The 20,038-nt window shown below is 37.4% G+C and overlaps 1 protein-coding gene and 1 long non-coding RNA gene across 2 annotated transcripts in view; one reads left to right on the top strand and one right to left on the bottom strand.

Annotated features, from left to right (window-relative positions):
• Positions 1 to 20,038, bottom strand: part of agpat5 (1-acylglycerol-3-phosphate O-acyltransferase 5 (lysophosphatidic acid acyltransferase, epsilon)) — a 61,718-nt gene that overhangs the window by 35,904 nt on the left and 5,776 nt on the right. Inside the window, exons 2-4 of the mRNA XM_016254905.1 lie at positions 10,974 to 11,040; positions 10,675 to 10,790; positions 10,428 to 10,517 (exon numbers count right to left, since the gene is read on the bottom strand). Coding sequence (XP_016110391.1) covers positions 10,428 to 10,517; positions 10,675 to 10,790; positions 10,974 to 11,040 — 273 coding nt within the window. The remainder of the gene's footprint in view (positions 1 to 10,427; positions 10,518 to 10,674; positions 10,791 to 10,973; positions 11,041 to 20,038) is intronic.
• Positions 12,369 to 20,038, top strand: part of LOC107568910 (uncharacterized) — an 11,837-nt gene continuing 4,167 nt past the window's right edge. Inside the window, exon 1 of the long non-coding RNA XR_001606829.1 lies at positions 12,369 to 12,380. This is a non-coding gene — a long non-coding RNA (uncharacterized lncRNA). The remainder of the gene's footprint in view (positions 12,381 to 20,038) is intronic.

The raw sequence follows: 20,038 nt of genomic DNA, 5'->3' as shown, positions 1-20,038 counted from the left end.
TAACCCCAAAACTATAGCAAGGACAGTCAAAAGTTAGGTATCGTTTGAAAGAAAACTTTCTAAATTAAAAAATAAATAAATTGTGACATTTGGATTTTCTTTTGATGAGAAACTGCTGATAAAAGCCAAAATAAAATTGTGAAAAAAGTGAAATTTTACATATTTTTATTATTTTGACATGCAATAACTCAGGAAGGAAATAAGGTAGGAGAAAAATTATTTTTTGAGCATGTTAAACTTTGTGGTCAGAATTTTTCACAAAAGTTTCACAAAAGATACACTTTTTAGGAGACTGGCTAGGCCACAGGAACGACAGACATGGCTGGACGCGCTCCTCTGGGGATCTAAATTCACTCCGTGAAAGATATCTAGAGATCTGAGTGATGGACCAAAATAAATTCGGTCTCTTTTTAATCGTGGGCATCTGCAGTAAACAACACTGTCCCGTTTTCCAAAATCATCATCATCTTGGTTTTTAACGGCAGCTGGCACCAACGCAAATAGGTGCATTATCGCCACTCTCCAAAATCTATGCTGGTTTCATGAAGTTAGAGTCGCAAAGTCCACAAGAAACCAGCATTTGTTTTCTTTACTTAAAAACATACGCTAGAGTAGGGTGTTATATGAACTCAATGAAAAATATCGGATTGGAGAGATCGAATTTGTTGAGCATGGACTCTTTTTAATCGTGAAACTCTGATGTAAACAATAATGTTTATACTTTCATATTTCCACGATTTGTGCATGTTTCATTAAGTTACGAGTGAAAATGTCACTTGATTGTAAGTTTTATTATGACCACTCTGATACATGAGCGTCTGAAGGGTTTTATGTGTTTTTTAACTCCCAACGGAATATCTTTAGATATAAGTGACGGATTATAACAAATTTGGACTCATTTTAATCGTGAGAATTTGCTGTAAAGAATGCTGGTTCAATTCATGCATGTTTCACAAAGTTACCAGCCAAAACGTGTCATAAATGCCGCATCCATATATTATTTGTGCGGGGGTCTCTTGTGGGATTTCACGTACAAAAACTCGCTAGTTTAGTCAAACCCCAAAACATTATACTCGTTGTAATCTACTCTGTGAGACCTTTCAAATGACATATGACACATGACTATCTGAGCTTTATGATGTTTTTAACATATTACAGTAAATAGTACAAAAATGACGATTTTTTCCCTCCAGATTATCAGCAAATAACTCAGCACTACTTAGGAGTTTTTCCATTAGGCTACATGCATTGTAAAGTTCAGACTCTAAGCTTTCAAATGTCACCTATATTGCGTTGATCAAGGCTGTAGTTTTAAAAATATGATTATTAATTTTTGCACAGCTAGGGGGCGTCCTGCCAGCGGTACAGTCAGGGTTAGAGGGACTGCTCAGCACTCGTTAAGAGCTGACCAAAATGATTACATTCATTAAAAAAAACAGATTCTAAGCTTTAAAATTATATCTAATTTATGTTATTTCATTTACTGGTTGCTGAGTAATATGATTATGAATGTTTTTTTTTTGTTTTTTTTACTTGCTCGCCGACTGAATACTTTTCTGGCAAATTCTCTTGTCAGAAACAACAAAGTGCAGACGTGTGTACGAATTTGTAAGTAAGATAGTCATTTCACAGTGTAAACAGCTTCAGTGATTTTAATTGGAGTTTTTGAGAGTGCTTGAACTCTAAACTGAAGAGAGTGAAAATGTTTTTTGATAATGTAAATGCTCTTTGCTCTCTTTATCTACAATGAAAGTGTTATGATTTTAGCCTAACTTACAATGTTTTTATTAAATTCACATTAAATACAAAGTCAGTTGTACTAAAAATATTTGATGGCATGACACCCTGTTACATAAAGGCACAATATGTAATTTTCGCCGCTAGAGGGCACATATTCACGAGACAAAGAGACAAAAGCGTAGTTTGATGACGCCGTGACTGAGTGTGGAATCATGGGAGTTGTCTTCATCCACACACAAATCATGTTCCGATGGGACTCTGACAGAAATCATGTTCATGGATGAGCTAATGATTTATTAACGTAGTAGAATGAAGCAGGGTGAGGCTAAAAGCCGTCGAAGCGAAACGAGGCCGCTGAACGAGCGTGACACACGGCTCGAAAGCAGCGGAGCGTTTATTATGCCACAGTCGACCGCTTCTGCTCCTTCCGGTCGTGCGTAAGTGGGGAAAAAAAAGCAGCGCTGTTTTATCATACTAGACACATTTGAAAGTTCTGTTATAATGCTACTCTATTAAAACGCACAACATATCAAAGCGTCTTTGGTGTTTCCATGTTTTCTACAAAACAAAACCGGAAATCGAGGGATTATGACATCATTGGCAGGCGACACAATGACACTATAGACACGGTCCGTGTCACTAGTTAAAATTGCTTACTTCTCTGGATTTAAACATTCTTCGAAACATTTGGGATAAAGTAAGTACACAAGTCAGCAAAATATATAACACTGTTCTAGTGGATTTTGGATATTTTAATAAAAAAATCTTACAAATTGTGCCTTTAAGTAAATAGTTTTTATGCATAGTTAATAGATTACATCATTAGGCTATTTTGACCATCGCCCATTATAGATCAACATAATCTATAAAGGTGGAAAATTTTTCAAGTATTTACACATATTATTTGAGAATCGAGATAGCCTACCTAAAAAACCCCTGAAAAATCACTGTTTATTTTATTTGTGTCTTTACTCTATTGTATTTATTTGTGCTGGTAGTTAGATAGATTATTCTTATTTTCATTTTTTTTATTTGACTATCATTTTTCCCTAAACATAGCACATACCGAACCGTACCGAAACCATGACTCTAAAACAGTGATACAAACCGAACTGAGTAAATTGAACCATTCCACCCCTACTATATACGTAGGAGCTAGGGAACTATTCAGACAGTATAGTTTCCATTGGGGATAAAGAAGTCTGATTTCGCGTTGTGTCACGCAAACCATTGCAGCGCATATAGTCTGCTCCGTTGAAGAGACACAATAGCACGGAGCAGATCATATGCGTGAGTCGGCGCAGCTCATAAAACTTATCAGACCCATTTGAATTCTAGACAGAATGCTATATTTTTTTGTGATATGGATGAGATTAGGAGAAGTGGTTTAGACAAACAGCACACACTGATGAGTAGAAGAGATACCGAGTAGAGGTCTGCGCGGGACTATTTTTTTTAGTCCCGCTCCCGCTATGTATTCACTCTTTGTTCACCCGCTGTCCGCTTAGAATAATTTTCTTCCTGACCCGACCTTTCCCACTAAATTTAGATCTCATTTCCAGAATCTCACATTTAAATTTCCGCTACTGAAAGAAAGAGAGATAGGCTAACAAATAAAAGTGTAGTCTGCACAAAACTATGTTATTTTATTCGTCTTATCAAGTGTCTTGAATTTATTGACTTGAATTTATATGAATGATCTTAAGACACAAAATTAGTTTTATGCAACACAGTAGGGAAAAAAAGTGTCACAGAGAAAATGTACAAAAATTGTATTTCTTATTTTTATTCGTCTTGTCAGGATACAATTCGTTTAACATTTTTCTGTAAACAGTAGGAAAAGCGTCGCAGAGAAAAATAAATAAATAGGACATCTGTCATTTAAAATGATAGACTAAGCAAAATATAAACAAAACCGAGTTAAACGGTTTAAGGACAGAGCATCCACACTTTGCTCCATCCTTATTCTGCTCTGTCACTCATCGACAACCTGCCTGTTCTGTCTGAGGGCCGTATATTTACCACCGGTACAGCCTGCTCTGAGGACCGTTATGCACATGCTGTGCACAGACCCCGCAAATAAAACGCTTGACGCAGAATGCATGTGTGCATAACAGTCCGAGTGCATTACATTAAAGGTCCACTGTCGAAGCGAAACGAGGCCGCTGAACGAGCGTGACACACGGCTCGAAAGCAGCGGAGCGTTTATTATGCCACAGTCGACCGCTTCTGCTCCTTCCGGTCGTGCGTAAGTGGGGAAAAAAAAGCAGCGCTGTTTTATCATACTAGACACATTTGAAAGTTCTGTTATAATGCTACTCTATTAAAACGCACAACATATCAAAGCGTCTTTGGTGTTTCCATGTTTTCTACAAAACAAAACCGGAAATCGAGGGATTATGACATCATTGGCAGGCGACACAATGACACTATAGACACGGTCCGTGTCACTAGTTAAAATTGCTTACTTCTCTGGATTTAAACATTCTTCGAAACATTTGGGATAAAGTAAGTACACAAGTCAGCAAAATATATAACACTGTTCTAGTGGATTTTGGATATTTTAATAAAAAAATCTTACAAATTGTGCCTTTAAGTAAATAGTTTTTATGCATAGTTAATAGATTACATCATTAGGCTATTTTGACCATCGCCCATTATAGATCAACATAATCTATAAAGGTGGAAAATTTTTCAAGTATTTACACATATTATTTGAGAATCGAGATAGCCTACCTAAAAAACCCCTGAAAAATCACTGTTTATTTTATTTGTGTCTTTACTCTATTGTATTTATTTGTGCTGGTGCTTGTAGTTAGATAGATTATTCTTATTTTCATTTTTTTTATTTGACTATCATTTTTCCCTAAACATAGCACATACCGAACCGTACCGAAACCATGACTCTAAAACAGTGATACAAACCGAACTGAGTAAATTGAACCATTCCACCCCTACTATATACGTAGGAGCTAGGGAACTATTCAGACAGTATAGTTTCCATTGGGGATAAAGAAGTCTGATTTCGCGTTGTGTCACGCAAACCATTGCAGCGCATATAGTCTGCTCCGTTGAAGAGACACAATAGCACGGAGCAGATCATATGCGTGAGTCGGCGCAGCTCATAAAACTTATCAGACCCATTTGAATTCTAGACAGAATGCTATATTTTTTTGTGATATGGATGAGATTAGGAGAAGTGGTTTAGACAAACAGCACACACTGATGAGTAGAAGAGATACCGAGTAGAGGTCTGCGCGGGACTATTTTTTTTAGTCCCGCTCCCGCTATGTATTCACTCTTTGTTCACCCGCTGTCCGCTTAGAATAATTTTCTTCCTGACCCGACCTTTCCCACTAAATTTAGATCTCATTTCCAGAATCTCACATTTAAATTTCCGCTACTGAAAGAAAGAGAGATAGGCTAACAAATAAAAGTGTAGTCTGCACAAAACTATGTTATTTTATTCGTCTTATCAAGTGTCTTGAATTTATTGACTTGAATTTATATGAATGATCTTAAGACACAAAATTAGTTTTATGCAACACAGTAGGGAAAAAAAGTGTCACAGAGAAAATGTACAAAAATTGTATTTCTTATTTTTATTCGTCTTGTCAGGATACAATTCGTTTAACATTTTTCTGTAAACAGTAGGAAAAGCGTCGCAGAGAAAAATAAATAAATAGGACATCTGTCATTTAAAATGATAGACTAAGCAAAATATAAACAAAACCGAGTTAAACGGTTTAAGGACAGAGCATCCACACTTTGCTCCATCCTTATTCTGCTCTGTCACTCATCGACAACCTGCCTGTTCTGTCTGAGGGCCGTATATTTACCACCGGTACAGCCTGCTCTGAGGACCGTTATGCACATGCTGTGCACAGACCCCGCAAATAAAACGCTTGACGCAGAATGCATGTGTGCATAACAGTCCGAGTGCATTACATTAAAGGTCCACTGAAGAGCTTTGAAACATGCAGCGTTATTCTATGTGATGACATAATTACGACATAATTATTGACTGGTCAATAAGAATAAAGCGTAGATATGCTGTTCTGAATGGACGTCAGGAACAGGATATTGTTAGACAGCCCACTCCTGTTAAAATTACACCAGAGTTACCGACCGCCACCGCGTTTTATTCGGGAATTTAATCCCGCGGTAAAACCACGTTTAATGTTCATAAACATACATATTTAATTAAAACATTACGTAATTGAGTGCAGATATGAAGGCAAGTAATCTAACCTGACACTGATATTACAGTAGCTAGTCTTTAAGGGGTCATCGGATGGCCATTTTCCACAAGTTGATATGATTCTTTAGGGTCTTAATGAAAAGTCCATAACATACTTTGGTTAAAATTTTACAATGGTAGTGTAAAACAACAGCCTTTTTACCTGGTCAAAAACAGCTCTGTTCACAGCGACCCATTTTGGTGCATGTCCCTTTAAATGCTAATGAGCTCTGCTCACCCCACCCCTCTCCCTCTGTGGGGTGACGAGCAGTTCTCATGAGTAGAGCCCGACCGACATATCGTTTTGCCGATATTATCGGCCGATATGAGCCTGTGAATAAACTTTTTTTTTTTGACAGAACATAATGCAGACAAAATGCTTGAAATGGTGTAATTACTTAGTTTGTCCAGCAGAGCGCGCTCCATTGTTTGCTACTGGGGACCTGGATGAAACACTTTAAAACTTAAGTAAAAGGAAAACCACTGAAACTTTGAACGGCCATATCTCCGTAACGGAATCCACACCAAATTCGGGGGATCTCTTCAACTCGAGGAAGCCTCTCGAACGCGAATCGAGTGTACGTCTCGAGGCTCTCTTTCGAATGAGACCACCGCCGCATCGATAGCCCCCGGGGTTCGGGAGTTACGGGTGGTTAAATTCACGGTCCGGCGCCGACCAATCTAGCGATCCCGGGGGGCTACCGACGTGCGGAGGGTGGCGTTCGAGAAGGCTCCTCGAGCTGAAGGGATCCCCCGAATTTGGTGGAGATCCGCCGGCGCGTTCGCGAGACAACGCTTTCACTTCAGTAAGGAGGTCTCTTGTTCAGGCAGCATTCACGCGTTGTCTTACTCGACCGTAAGTGCCCTGCGAAGTGGACTTCACATGAAATTCCGCCTAAAAATTGCTGTCCACCAACGTTTACCATCCAACCTGCCAGAACTGGAGAGGCTCTGCAAGGAGGAATGGCAGAGGATTCCCAAATCCAGGTGTGAAAAACTTGTTGCCTCTTTCCCAAAAAGACTCATGGCTGTATTAGATCAAAAGGGTGCTTCTACTAAATACTGAGCAAAGGGTCTGAATACTTAGGACCATGTGATATTTCAGTTTTTCTTTTTTAATAAATCTGCAAAAATGTCAACAATTCTGTGTTTTTGTCAATATGGGGTGCTGTGTGTACATTGAGGAAAAAAAATTAACTTAAATGATTTTAGCAAATGGCTGCAATATAACAGAGTGAAAAATTTAAGGGGGTCTGAATACTTTCCGTACCCACTGTATAATTAATATACACACATATATATATATTTTTTGTTCAAATAAAATAATGGCGTTTTTTAAGAATTAAATATAATCTGATTTTGGATTTTGACAATGAACACATTGCAACCATGCTTGGGACGGCCCACATAAACCAGCAAAAATGATTTACATGTCTTGAAATAATAATTTCTAAACATTAAACATTGACTGTCAGTCTTTATTCACCTGTTTCTCGTTGTTTCTCATTAAAATTAATTAAAGTAAATAGTGTAAATTACATCACTAATGTCATAGAATAGCACATTGTAACGCAGTGTTACAACGTGCCCCATGATAAATAACAGTTTGGAGATTAAAATAATAGCAGATTTGTCTAATTTTAAATGAATAATAAAAACTGAGATACATTTACTTAAGTCAGAATTTAAATGTTACTATGGTAAAATAAATATTAAAACCACGTGTGTTACAACTAACACCACGTTACTTTGTGCATCGCACTCATCGCAAGTTTATTGTTAAATTGTTAAATGCCCTTACATATCACCATTATAAGTGTTTGATCATCACATTTGAGTGATCATTGCAAAAACTGTTTATGTATATATATTCTGTTTATGTATATACTGTATTCTATATATAGTACCAGTCAAATATTTGGACACACGAATGGGAAAGTGTCCAAACTTTTGACTGGTACTGTACTATAATATACACAAAGAATATCGGCCGATATATCGTTATTGGCCTTTCTTTAACTCCCTAATATCGGTATCGGCCCCAAAAAACCCATATCGGTCGGGCTCTACTCATGAGACATTAAACTTTAGCCGTGGAACTTGCTAACTAGCACATTATTAGGAAAGGCAATTTGCAAAGATCCATAAAAAAAAAGTATACTCGGTTCTTCTGTAGGTGAAGCTGGATCACAAAAGATTTGTGCGAACATAAACGCATTTAGGTAGATCGGGGAGCATTCTCTTCAAATACAGAAGTAATCCTTCAGCGGCTCAGATGTCAGGAGTAAATGACGACTGCTATGTTCATTATAACATCCAGCAACAAAACACCTCAGGAGTAAATGACGACTGCTATGTTCATTATAACATCCAACAACAAAACACCTCAATCGCGTAGGAGAAATTCTTGTCTACCTCTTGAAACAATGGCGGACTGTTGACAGCTCACTCAGGGCGCCAGTGTCAATCAACAATCATGGGAGGGGCCTGAGAATGGATTGATCTGAGAAAGGGGTTATAACTTCTGGGGATTTAAAAAAACATTGGGTGGATTTTTATCATTATAGGGTGGTTGTGCACACTGACAAGACACATTTCAGTTCAAACAACATGTAAAAGTGAATTTTGCATCCGATGACTCCTTTAACAGTTAACATGATTTGGCTCTTGATTTTATTTAATTTTTTTCTTTGCCGGGAGGCAAACACAGCGAAAATGCATGGAGTAGTAAGAGCATCTAGTTCACAGTGGCAAAAACGCGTTGTGAAAAAAAAAACTGGGGGCAATCAGAGACATTCGCATTTGATTTCTCAGATGATCACTAAATTTGCCAAAAAACAGTAGGTAATTTGCTCTGGGATTATTACAGAGGTTGTGGGAGGAAAAACCGATTTGGCAGATTCAGATGGGATTAAAATCGCAAAGTACGTCTGTAAAACAATTTCTCTAATGTCTCCCTGGAAAACTAATCCCCTCTGAATAGGGCTTAGGGCTGCACAACATTTTGAAATGCTAAAATGTACAATACTGCAATTAGGACTGGACAATTCTTCAATATCAATATGTATCGCGATATAATTTTTTTCAATAATGGTGATATGATTTTTAAACATTTCCAATATTTCGATATACATTACCAGTTTCCCATACATTGATTTATTTGTGCCGTTTGACTTCGTTGAATAAACATGAGCACTGCACGTTTCAAAATCATAAGACGGCGCGGGTGTTTTATATGAATGTATCTCTGAAGGGAATTGATTGTCTTCAGAAAAGTTTCGATGGCATTTTCATTTGATCTGATAAAGTAGCATTCATGAGCGGAGCTACTTTGGTTACAGCCATTACTGGGGAAACCGCTAGTTTTATCCCTCTAAAAGCGCCTCCTGCTGGCAGAGAATGAGTTTTCATTTTAAATAAGCCCGTCTCCAGCAACATTTCCAGTTTTGGTTGTAGTTAAATTTTTTTGTTTTCTGCAGCGACTCGGAGCACTTTTCATACCCTTTTTTCTGGCTGAAGCACATTTGTTTCAATCTATAAGAATAATCAGCCTACACTACCAGTCAAAAGTTTTTGAACAGTAAGAATTTTTTTTTTTTTTAAGAATTCTCTTCTGCTCACCAAGGCTGCAATTATTTGATCCAAAGTGATGATAAAGGCATTTATAATGTTACAAAAGATTTCTATTTCAGATAGTGTTCATATCAATATCGGAATTATATCGTATCGACCGAAGGCCATATCGTCCAGCCCTAACTGCAATATGCAATTTCAGCAACACAATTGAAATGTTCCCAAGTCCAGAGATGTAGAAAGGAGATCGGTAAAATAATCCGTGTGACATCAGGGGTTCAACCGTAATTTTACAAAGCTACGAGAATAATTTTTGTGCGCAAAAAAAAACACAAAAAAAACCACTATTCAACAATTCGTCTCCTCCGCGTCACCCTGGTGATTTGAACTGAACGAAAACAGTGTATCCGTGTGACGCAGCTGACACAGAACAGCATACACGGTTTACGTCCAGCGGATACTCTCCAAAATGGCACTATTTTTTTAATAAATTGTTGAATAAAGTCGTTCTTTTTTTTTTCTTTTGTGCACAAATTATTCTCGTAGCTTCGTAAAATTACGGTTGAACCCCTGATGTCACACGGATTATTTTACCGATCTCCTTGCTACGTTTCTGGACTTGGGAACATTTCAGTTGTATTGCGGTCTATGCAGGGTCAGACAGCTCTCAGATTCCATCAAAAATATCTTAATTTGTGCTCCGAATATGAATGAAGGTCTTACGGGTTTGGAACGACATGAGGGTGAGTAATTAATGACAGAATTTTTGGGTGAACTAACCCTTTAACTTGTATGGAACATCTGCTGTTTTATTAGTCCAGCACAACACAGGTTCTGGATTTTCATTCAGTGAGTGCTATGGATATATACTCACAGGTGTACCCAGTTTGGTCTGAGAAGATAATTTCTTTTTCATGGCTTTCTCATCAAAGTTGGCACTTCTCTTCACATACACACCTCCATGCTGTGAAGGACATCAATCATAGTCAAACCACAAACATACAACCGGTCCTATTCATTGAACACAAGCAGAATAAACTTGTGTAAACTGTATATAAAACCATTCAAAAACCAAGAACATAAATGAGGTCTAAAGGTTTTGAATTAGATGCATACACTACCTGTGAGAAATACCATCCATACAAAGGAAGCCACTTCAGACCATCTTTCAGAACGTATCTTACGTGTCCAAGTGCATTTTGTCGAATGGCTAACATGTCAGCAATGATCCAATCAGCTACAATGGAGAACACAACCCTTACAAATGGTACAGTAATGGTGTCAGATACCATGATACGGAGATATACAGTGTGGTACCATATTATTTACCAACAAATAAAAATACATATAAAAAAAAAGTTTTCCCATGGTATGCATCATCTATTTTGTAACATTTATAGATAAGAGCATTGAGACTTACTTGTGGATTGATGGTTTGACAGGTAAACCACATTCTCCTTCTTTGGTATGTCCCCATAAATGACAATCTGGACAGATATTTTTTATGAACATTTCAATACATTAGACAACAAGAACAATATAGTTAGAATGAACATGACTTTGAGGACATTACTGTCCGAAAAAAGGTCTAGTTTCTAGTTTTATCGTAAGTGGAACAACTGTGTTTTGTTCAATAAGTTTAATTGATATGGATTTTGTTCCCTTAAAAGGTGAAGTTAGCCATATCTGAGAAACAATGCTGATAAATGAAATCAACATTCAAACAAAAACATCCCCACCCAAAACAAACACAGCCCTCTCTTCATGGCTTTGCCACAAAAATCACAAACACACTATGCAACACACACATTTTACACACAAAAACAAAACAAAATACAGGTCCATACCCCTCCTCCCCAAAAAAACTTTCTGAAACTTACACGAACCCTAAAGGAGTGTATTTGGCACAAATACTCAAGTCAAACGTCCAACTAGTTTTTTTTAAACTTTGGCCATGTTTAGCATCAGAATCCAAATCCCACTTGTATCATGGTTCAACTTGAAATCTGACAACACTTCTATAATAAAGTTTTTATAAATAACAACATGTAAAACAGACAGAGTTTGGCTAATGTATGTTTCTGTTGATGGGTATGAGCATTCTGGCTTCCCAATACATTACAACGACAGCAATGGAAAAAAAAAAACAACAACACATGGACAAACCAGTCACTCTCTGTTCAGTGTGAGTGCGACATGCTCAAATATGACCTGTCATTTATGCTGTCATCACCCAAGGGTTGATAGCGTGCATGCAGGTGAGACCTGAACAGCACATGTTGCCATCTGTGTTTAAACTAAACTCATTTAAGCCTTTTCAGTTTAAACATTCAAGAGCCAGAAGACATGAATGAGAAACTTCACACAGGGAGAAGATTTGTGTGCACACTCATCCATAGCGAGCAAACTCGCGTCTCAGAACTTGCACAAATATTGAGTTCGATTTCAAGTCTTGTGCTTGAATGGACAAATTCTCACAAAAATTGTGTCAAAATACCCATCTTGATAAGTATCCTAGCAGACATAGTTGAAAGTACAGTATCTGTGTACTGGATCTGTGCATTGACAGCACTTATTTGAATGTTAATCAAACAACAAAAACAAGGAAACCACTCACTGCTTTTGGCTGAATAGCTTATATATCTTAAAAAAAGAGATTAATCTTTAATTTATACTGTCAAATATGCAATGTTATTTTACTTGTATTCATGTGTATTCATTTTCTGTACCTAAAAACTAATGTTAGACCTACCTAAAAAAAACACTGTTTATTTTATTTGTACTTTTGCTCTGTTGTATTTATTTGTGCTTGTAGTGTATGTATTGTGTTTCTTGTAGTTAGATTATTTGTTCTTATTTTCTTTATTTTTATTTGACCGTATAGTTTTTTCCCCTAAACATAGCACATACCCAACCGTTCCGAAACTGTGACTACAACCGTGATACAAACTGAATCGTGAGTAAGCTGAACTATTACACCCTTAATAGGTAAGCATTATGAGTGGTGGCTGCACCAGCGCTATCGATGAAATAAGAGGGTTACAAACATGCCTGCCTTGATATATTGATGCTCATGAGCGGCACTATGAAGGAGCTAGCATGTGCTCCAGCACCCCCAAGAAAGACCAAAGCACCCCATACATAAAAAAGATGAAAAAATAAAAATTTGACTAATTACACATGCATAACTTGTGCAATGTAATACAACGTGACATGATTTGCAGTCGCACATTTCGTAATGTCATAGGATTTTATTTTAATAATTGATCGGTTCCTTGTGCCAAGTAGGGCCTGCCCCAGACTAAGGATTTTTCTAGTCAACTAGTCGCACGTTTATATTAAATTGATTAATATAATAACCTACTAAACCATCTTTTAATAGGGTCATTCTGTGTCAACTCAACCAGAGATCCCCGGCTCAAATTTTAGATTTTGATAATATATTTTTCCGAAGAGAGATAAACATATTTAGTGATGAAAGCCAAAATATTAAATGTCATGTATGAATATTTACGGAGTAATGCGCTTTTTTGAAGAGGAGGGTCAAAATGGCAATTTTCACCCAAAATTCAGAACCAAATTGCAGGGGGGTAAAAATGACTTCAGAAATATGGCAGCATCATAATGTTACTTTTTCACAGAGATTGGTAGGTCTATATTCACATCTGTCTTGTTTGGTTCGATTGAATCGAACTCAAGTTTGTTACCCCTCTTGGTGCGGAACTTTTTGGCAGGTGTGAATACAGCAATCACACTCTGGTGCGGACCAAACAACCGTACCCAGCGGAAGAGGTGGTCTCGGTTCACTTCCAAACGAATTCTGGTACAGTTCGTGTAAGATGTGAATATGACCCGACCTCGATCCGATACAATTGCAGAAATCACGCTCAGAAACAGACAGCTCTCGCATATAGTGCTGTTATTTGTGTTTCAATGGCTTAAATAATGCTTAAAAACACATACAAATTATGAGTTTTCGTGACCATGGCGTACAGCAACGTGACCCGAGCGTGCTAAATAGGCTAAAGCTTGCTGCAAAAATTAACATGACTATGTTGGGGGAAAATAGTAAGGAGATATTTGAATTTTTTATTAATAAACTAGTGTTTTATGAGTCAGTGTCGCTATGAAGTTGATGACCCTGACTCACCATCTCATCATTGGACACGCTTTTAGAAAGAAATGCATCTTTACGGATTACATAAGAGGTTATGGATTTGAATTATTTCGTTTTGTAGTCATTTAAAGCTTTCTATAGATATATTCATCAAGTCTGTAAGGAAAATATTAGCTGAATTTCTGTGCATTTTTGTGAAGCGCTCCTGTTCAAGACAGAGACGGCAAGCGCATCCTATTTGTTTTCTTTATTTTACAAAAGCACAACGTTTTCTTGATATTGTGAGTGCACACAAATAAAAATAGACCCTTTACAGTTCCGAACGATGTATTATTCTTACCTTTATGAGCAAAAATTATGGCGTATTAAATTTGTTTCCACTGATGTCCTGAAGCGCACTTCAGCTTCCACTCTCCGCACAAACGATTGGATATGCACCTAATAGCAGACATTTATATAGGTTAAATGTTTAAACTAACATTGTGATATGCTTTAAGTATTTTATATCTGTAGATTTTATTTTCGGCAAGTCGTAATTACAACATCGTATGACATGGTCTCATATGATGCTCATAAGTTTCTTCATATTGTGTTAGTATCTGAAAACACCAATTCATTAATAAAAATTGCACTATGAAAAATCTCCATGATTAGCCTGTTTTTGTACTTCCTGTTTTTCCCTGCTTGAGAATTTGTCCAATGAATGGATCGCCTTAGCACACGTGTGGTTTTGTTTACAATTTCTGGTTCACTTGCAAAAAAGGGCAGTGTGAAAGCGAACTGCATCAAACAAACAAACAAAAAAAATCGACATTGTATTGGGTCCGGACCAAAGCAAGTGAACTAGCGGGCTTTCCTGGTGTGAATACACCCTTAGTAAAATCTGTTGATTTTAGCAATCTTTGTTGAATTATGTGCCAATGGTGACCGTTCAAAAATGGGGAAAGAGCACTTTAAGTAGATTTAATACTTTAAAAAAAAAAAAGTATTAAAAGATATCTTAATGCCCTTTTAGATTTTGGGTCTTAAACTTTTCTCTTGACGTCTTCATTTTTAAGGCCCTATATTGTTCAGTTCTTGAGATATTGGAATTTCAATATGGCTCCAGGAGTAAATCGTTAAATTGTACACATTTTTAGTGGTCAAAAACCAAATGTGGGTCAATATCCAAAAATATGATACTTATTTTCTTTTAAAGAGGAATGTCTGAAGAACAAATAATGTTGAAACTAGAAATGTATCGGGTTTCCTTCTGTCAAAAAAACTGCATTGAACATAACTGTCCGAATGCCATAAATATTATTTTTCCAAAGTTTGCATGCCTATAACTCAAGAAGTCTTAAAGGGGTCATATGATGTTGCTAAAAAGAACATTATTTTGTGTATTTGTTGCAATGAAATGTGTTTATGCGGTTTAAGGTAAAAAAACACATAATTTTCCACATACTGTACATTATTGTTTCTCCTCTATGCCCCGCCTTTCTGAAACGCATCGTTGTGATTGGCCGAATACCTCAAGCATGTGACGGAAATGTTACGCCTCTTACCATTATTGTGATACCGTGTCCCGGCCGGAGCGATGAGACCAAAACATTAAAACCCATTATAAACGAGGCACTTGTTGCATCCAGTGGGGACATAATTACGGATTATAATGATTTATACTGTCTTTTTACGCGTTGTGTTGCATCGCGCGTTGCATCCAGTGGGGACATAATTACGGATTATAATGATTTATACTGTCTTTTTACGCGTTGTGTTGCATCGCGCCGTGTAAACATAAAACCATGTCGGGATGTGTGATCGGAAAAATGACAAACAACAAGTGCTACTCTACACAGCTCAAAACTCGCGTTTGAATCATCAGTGGCAAATCCTTTAAATATGAAAAACGTACTTACAGTCTGGGAGTCAGAACAGATTCATTGTAGTCTACTCTCCCAGGAAACAGTCGTCCATAAAATGCGTTGCACACATCTGAATATTGTTTCGAAGAATGTTTAAACCCAGAGAAATAAGCAACTTTAACTAGTGACACGGACAGTGTCTATAGTGTCATTGTGTCACCTGCCAATGACGTCATACACCCTCGATTTCCGGTTTTGTTTAGCAGAAAACATTGGAAACACCAAAGATGCTTTATGTTGTGCATTTTATTAGACAGGTGAGGACAGCACAGACTAGCATTATAACAGAACTTTCAAACGTATCTAGTATGATAAAACAATGCTGCTTTACCCCACATACGCACAACCGGAAGGAGTGGAAGTGCTAAAGTGTGGCATAATAAAATCTCCGCTGCTTTCGAGCCATGTGTCACTCTTGTCTCTCATTAGCAATTGCTTCAGCGGCCTCGTTTCGCTTCGACTGCTTTCCGCCTCACACTGCTTCATACTACGATGTTAATAAATCTTTAATACATTAGCTCATCCATGAACATGATTTCTGCCTGAGTCCCGTCAGATTGCGTCGCCTGTGGGGATGAAGACGACAACTCCCATGATTCCACACTCAGTCACGGCGTCATCAAACTACGCCTTTGTTTCTTTTGAATACGCGCCCTCTAGGGGTGAAAACTTACATATTGTACCTTTAAGTAGTATCTACCGCTAAAGGGCATATTTGGCAGAATCACTGATAGTACCTCACACATTTAAGAGCCCTCACACTTGGAATAATTAACACTGGGTAATTCTAAACCCCAGGTAAACAGGATCCCGAGTAATCACACGGTTCATACTTTACCTATAGATAACAATTAATCTTGGTCATTCATAATCTGACGAATTCTTCAGATATTCTGCTTTAAATACAACTAAATAAAGTTTGTCAAGACAAATAGCGTGGAACTTCGGATACATGCAGCATTGTGTGTACATTTCTGAGCGGCAAAAGTGATAGATCTGTAAAGTAATATATTGTGAGAGGGCCGTGTATTACCGCATCCCAAACGACTCAAAATAAACCACAAAGTTAACAAAACGATGCACTCTTCACGTGCTATCGGAAACTTCCTATTTCCCACTTATGAAGTTGTGATTACGGGCACGTAATCACAACTTCATAAGGGCACGTAACAATTCTTTTCTGTTAAAAACAACAGTGAACAGTGGTTTGTGAATGTTGATGCTTAGCCTAAATAATTTTATCGGGAGCGTTCATGTGAGGGCTGTCTTAGGTCCACCCCAAATGCTTTCATTTGTTTGAGACGCATGATGACGCACATCACAAGTCAGTACTGATCAACATCCCACCACTCCTGTGACTCATGGTTTGTCACAGGCCTGCAAACTTGAGAAAAACTTGAAGTGCTCTTTCCCCATTTTTGAATGGTTACCATTGGCACATAATGCAACAAAGATTGCTAAAGTCAACAGATTTCACTAATAGACCTACCAATCTCTGTGTAAGAGTAACATTATGATGCTGCCATCTTTCTGAAGCAATTTTTAGCCCCCTGTAAATTGGCTCTGAATCTCAGGTGAAAATGGCCATTTTGACCTCCCTGTTCAAAAAAGCGCAATAATCAGTAAATATGAATCCATTACATTTAATATTTTGGCTTTCATCACTATACATGCTTATCTTTTTTCAGAAAAAATATTAGCAAAATCAAAAATACAATAAACCCATATTTATATATTATTATAGGTAAACAAAACCAAAAATCTGTGTAATAAGTTAACTATGAATATACAATACATTATCCCTTAAATGTCAACCTTATAGATTGAACGTTCGTTCATCTTGGCTCAAAGCCACTTGCTGCAAACTTTTCTTCGCGGAAGCTTTGCGTTAAACAAGTGAGATAACGAAATATTTAATCTCTAATCAATATTTTGTATCCAATTATTTGCCCAGTTAGTTTTGGTACTGAGGTAAAAGTTGCCTTGCATTCGCTATAACAGTGGGTGGTGGTCACGAAGATAACTTTGCAGTGACTTTCTTCTTGCAAGATCAGCAGACAGGGTGACGTCCTCGTTTAAATTGCCTTCAGGACTCTTGTAAAAGCCAAAATATGACCAGACCACCGTTTTGGTCCTCTTAGATGCTCCCGAGCGCTGTCACTGCCTTCCGCCATTTCGTCTCGTGCAAAAAAAACAAAAAAAAACATTGCATGCTGCTTCTGCGTCAGACCGATGGTGGCTGGACAGGATTTACCGCGAGTTTTCAAAAGCGCGATAATCAAACACGGTTTTGATGATAATAAAAATTTAAATGGTAATACTAACCGTCAGGGCATTTTATCGTGATTTATCGTGAAACCGGTAATCGTTCCATCCCTAGGTGAGATAAATATTTTTTTAAAATATCTAAAAAAAATGCTCCCCTCCACCCCTCAAATTAAAAAAAATCCCCTCTCAGAAGAGTCACATTATAAGAGGAGAATACCCCCCCCCATTTTCAAAAATGAAATCCAGGCCCTGAATAAATGTCTAAAACTCCTGATTGGAGTATTACTATAAATAATTCTACATGATAAAAAATAAGGCTTTAAAAAGATCTGTATCGGCAGATGCTGCTTTCTGTGATTGGCGATCGGCCTCAAAAATCCTGATCAGAGCACCCCTACTAAAAACCCTGAAAATCACTGTTTATTTTATATGTATGTTTACTCTATTGTATTAATTTGTGCTGTTGCTTTTAGTTAGATAGATCAGTGTTTCCCAACCTTTTTTTAGTCGCGGCACCCTTTGGAAATTTTAACAAACTTGTGGCACCCCACAAAATTAATTGTCACAATATTTGAATTTCTAACTTCGATGTAATAATTTGAAAAGTATAGATATTCGGTACAACAGGGAAGAACTGCAGAATATAATGTCATACAGCTATTTTTAATATTATTAAATTTTGTCCAACAATGGTGGCAATCAGTAGGCAAATTTCTAATGAAGAGACCAATTTATATGACAGATTTTAATGTAGGCTTTTATACATATGTAAACATTATTTAATTACCATTATAACTAGCTATCTCACACATTTTTGCTCACTCAGAGTTTTTTTTATTTTATACTGGGGTAATTTTGGTGCAGTAGCACGAGATAGCTTGATTTCAAACTTTGAATTTAATAAAAAAATGACAAGCAGTCAGTAATAAAATATAAACAAAAAGAAATTAATAATGATAGCACAAATAAAAAATAACGACAGGCCTTCGAATGAAATAAATTGCTTTTTAGTTATTCAGGTAGGTCTAACAGTAGGGTTAAGATTTTTTTTTTTTACCAATTATCCAAATAATGTTTAGTCCTAGAAAGCTATTATTATCAGAACACGCGAGCATAACATAGCGGTCAGCAGATCAATGAATGAGAGGGCAGCGTTACCAGAGTTGCCCATATAGCACACCATGTTACAACACAGTAGGGCTATTGCAGACAGAAACAATACTGTACTACATTGATGTTTCCTGTCGGCTAAATTTTTGAGTGGACTTTGCTGTTCCGATTCGCATGAACGGTATACGAGTAGAGCGACTGAGCGGAGCACACACGTATAGAGCGGGATAATACGCAGAGCATCACACCACGTGATAGTGATACCATAAATAAATTCAATGCACACAGACTGAAGTAGTTTAAAGGGGTCATATGATGCGATTTCAAGTTTTCCTCTCTCTTTGGAGTGTTACAAGCTGATTGTGCATAGATAAGATCCCTGAAGTTGCAAAGACTAAAGTCTCAAAACCAAAGAGATATTCTTTATCAAAGTTAAGACTGTGCCACGCCCCCCTAAAACGACTTGTTCTAACACGCCCCCACATATCTACCTCACTATGTGGAAATATTAGCATAATGCGGCCCAAATGTTCATGAAAAGAAAGAAGGCGTGGTTTCAGTAACTGCAGTGAGTGTTGAAGCAGCATGTCAGGGAAACGCTGTGTGTTTCAGTGCGAAAGCAAAAGCACTTTATTTGGCCTTCCGAAAGTAGATGCATTTAGGAATCTTTAAGATTACTTACAACAGAACAGCAATGCATTTTATGGACGACCGTTTCGTGAACCTAGGAGAGGAGGTCATTCTGACTTTGCTATGACCATCTGGCGCTTCTGAATCAGCTACTGTTCTGTTATTAGTTTAAGTATTTGCTATTGACTGTTCAAATGCGGAGTTTTGCGCATCGTGTGTGTGTGTGTGACAAAGAGTGAGTGAGAGAGATCACAGTGGAGTCAGCTTTCTTAACCGTGGCTTGTGTACTGCACACATACCAGCTTCATCACTGTGTCTGACTCTGTTCCCCTTTCGGGCTCTGTGCTTGAACTGATGGTAAAACTAATGACATTATTTACCGTCTTTACATTTGTTTTGAAAGATGAAGCTCGCGATTAGGGTAAGGGGCGTTACATTTCCGACGAGTACTTG

Source organism: Sinocyclocheilus grahami, unplaced genomic scaffold (assembly GCF_001515645.1).
Source record: "Sinocyclocheilus grahami isolate Dianchi unplaced genomic scaffold, SAMN03320097.WGS_v1.1 scaffold1292.1, whole genome shotgun sequence".
NCBI lineage: Eukaryota > Metazoa > Chordata > Actinopteri > Cypriniformes > Cyprinidae > Sinocyclocheilus > Sinocyclocheilus grahami.
This window is presented reverse-complemented; position numbering and strand designations above follow the sequence as displayed.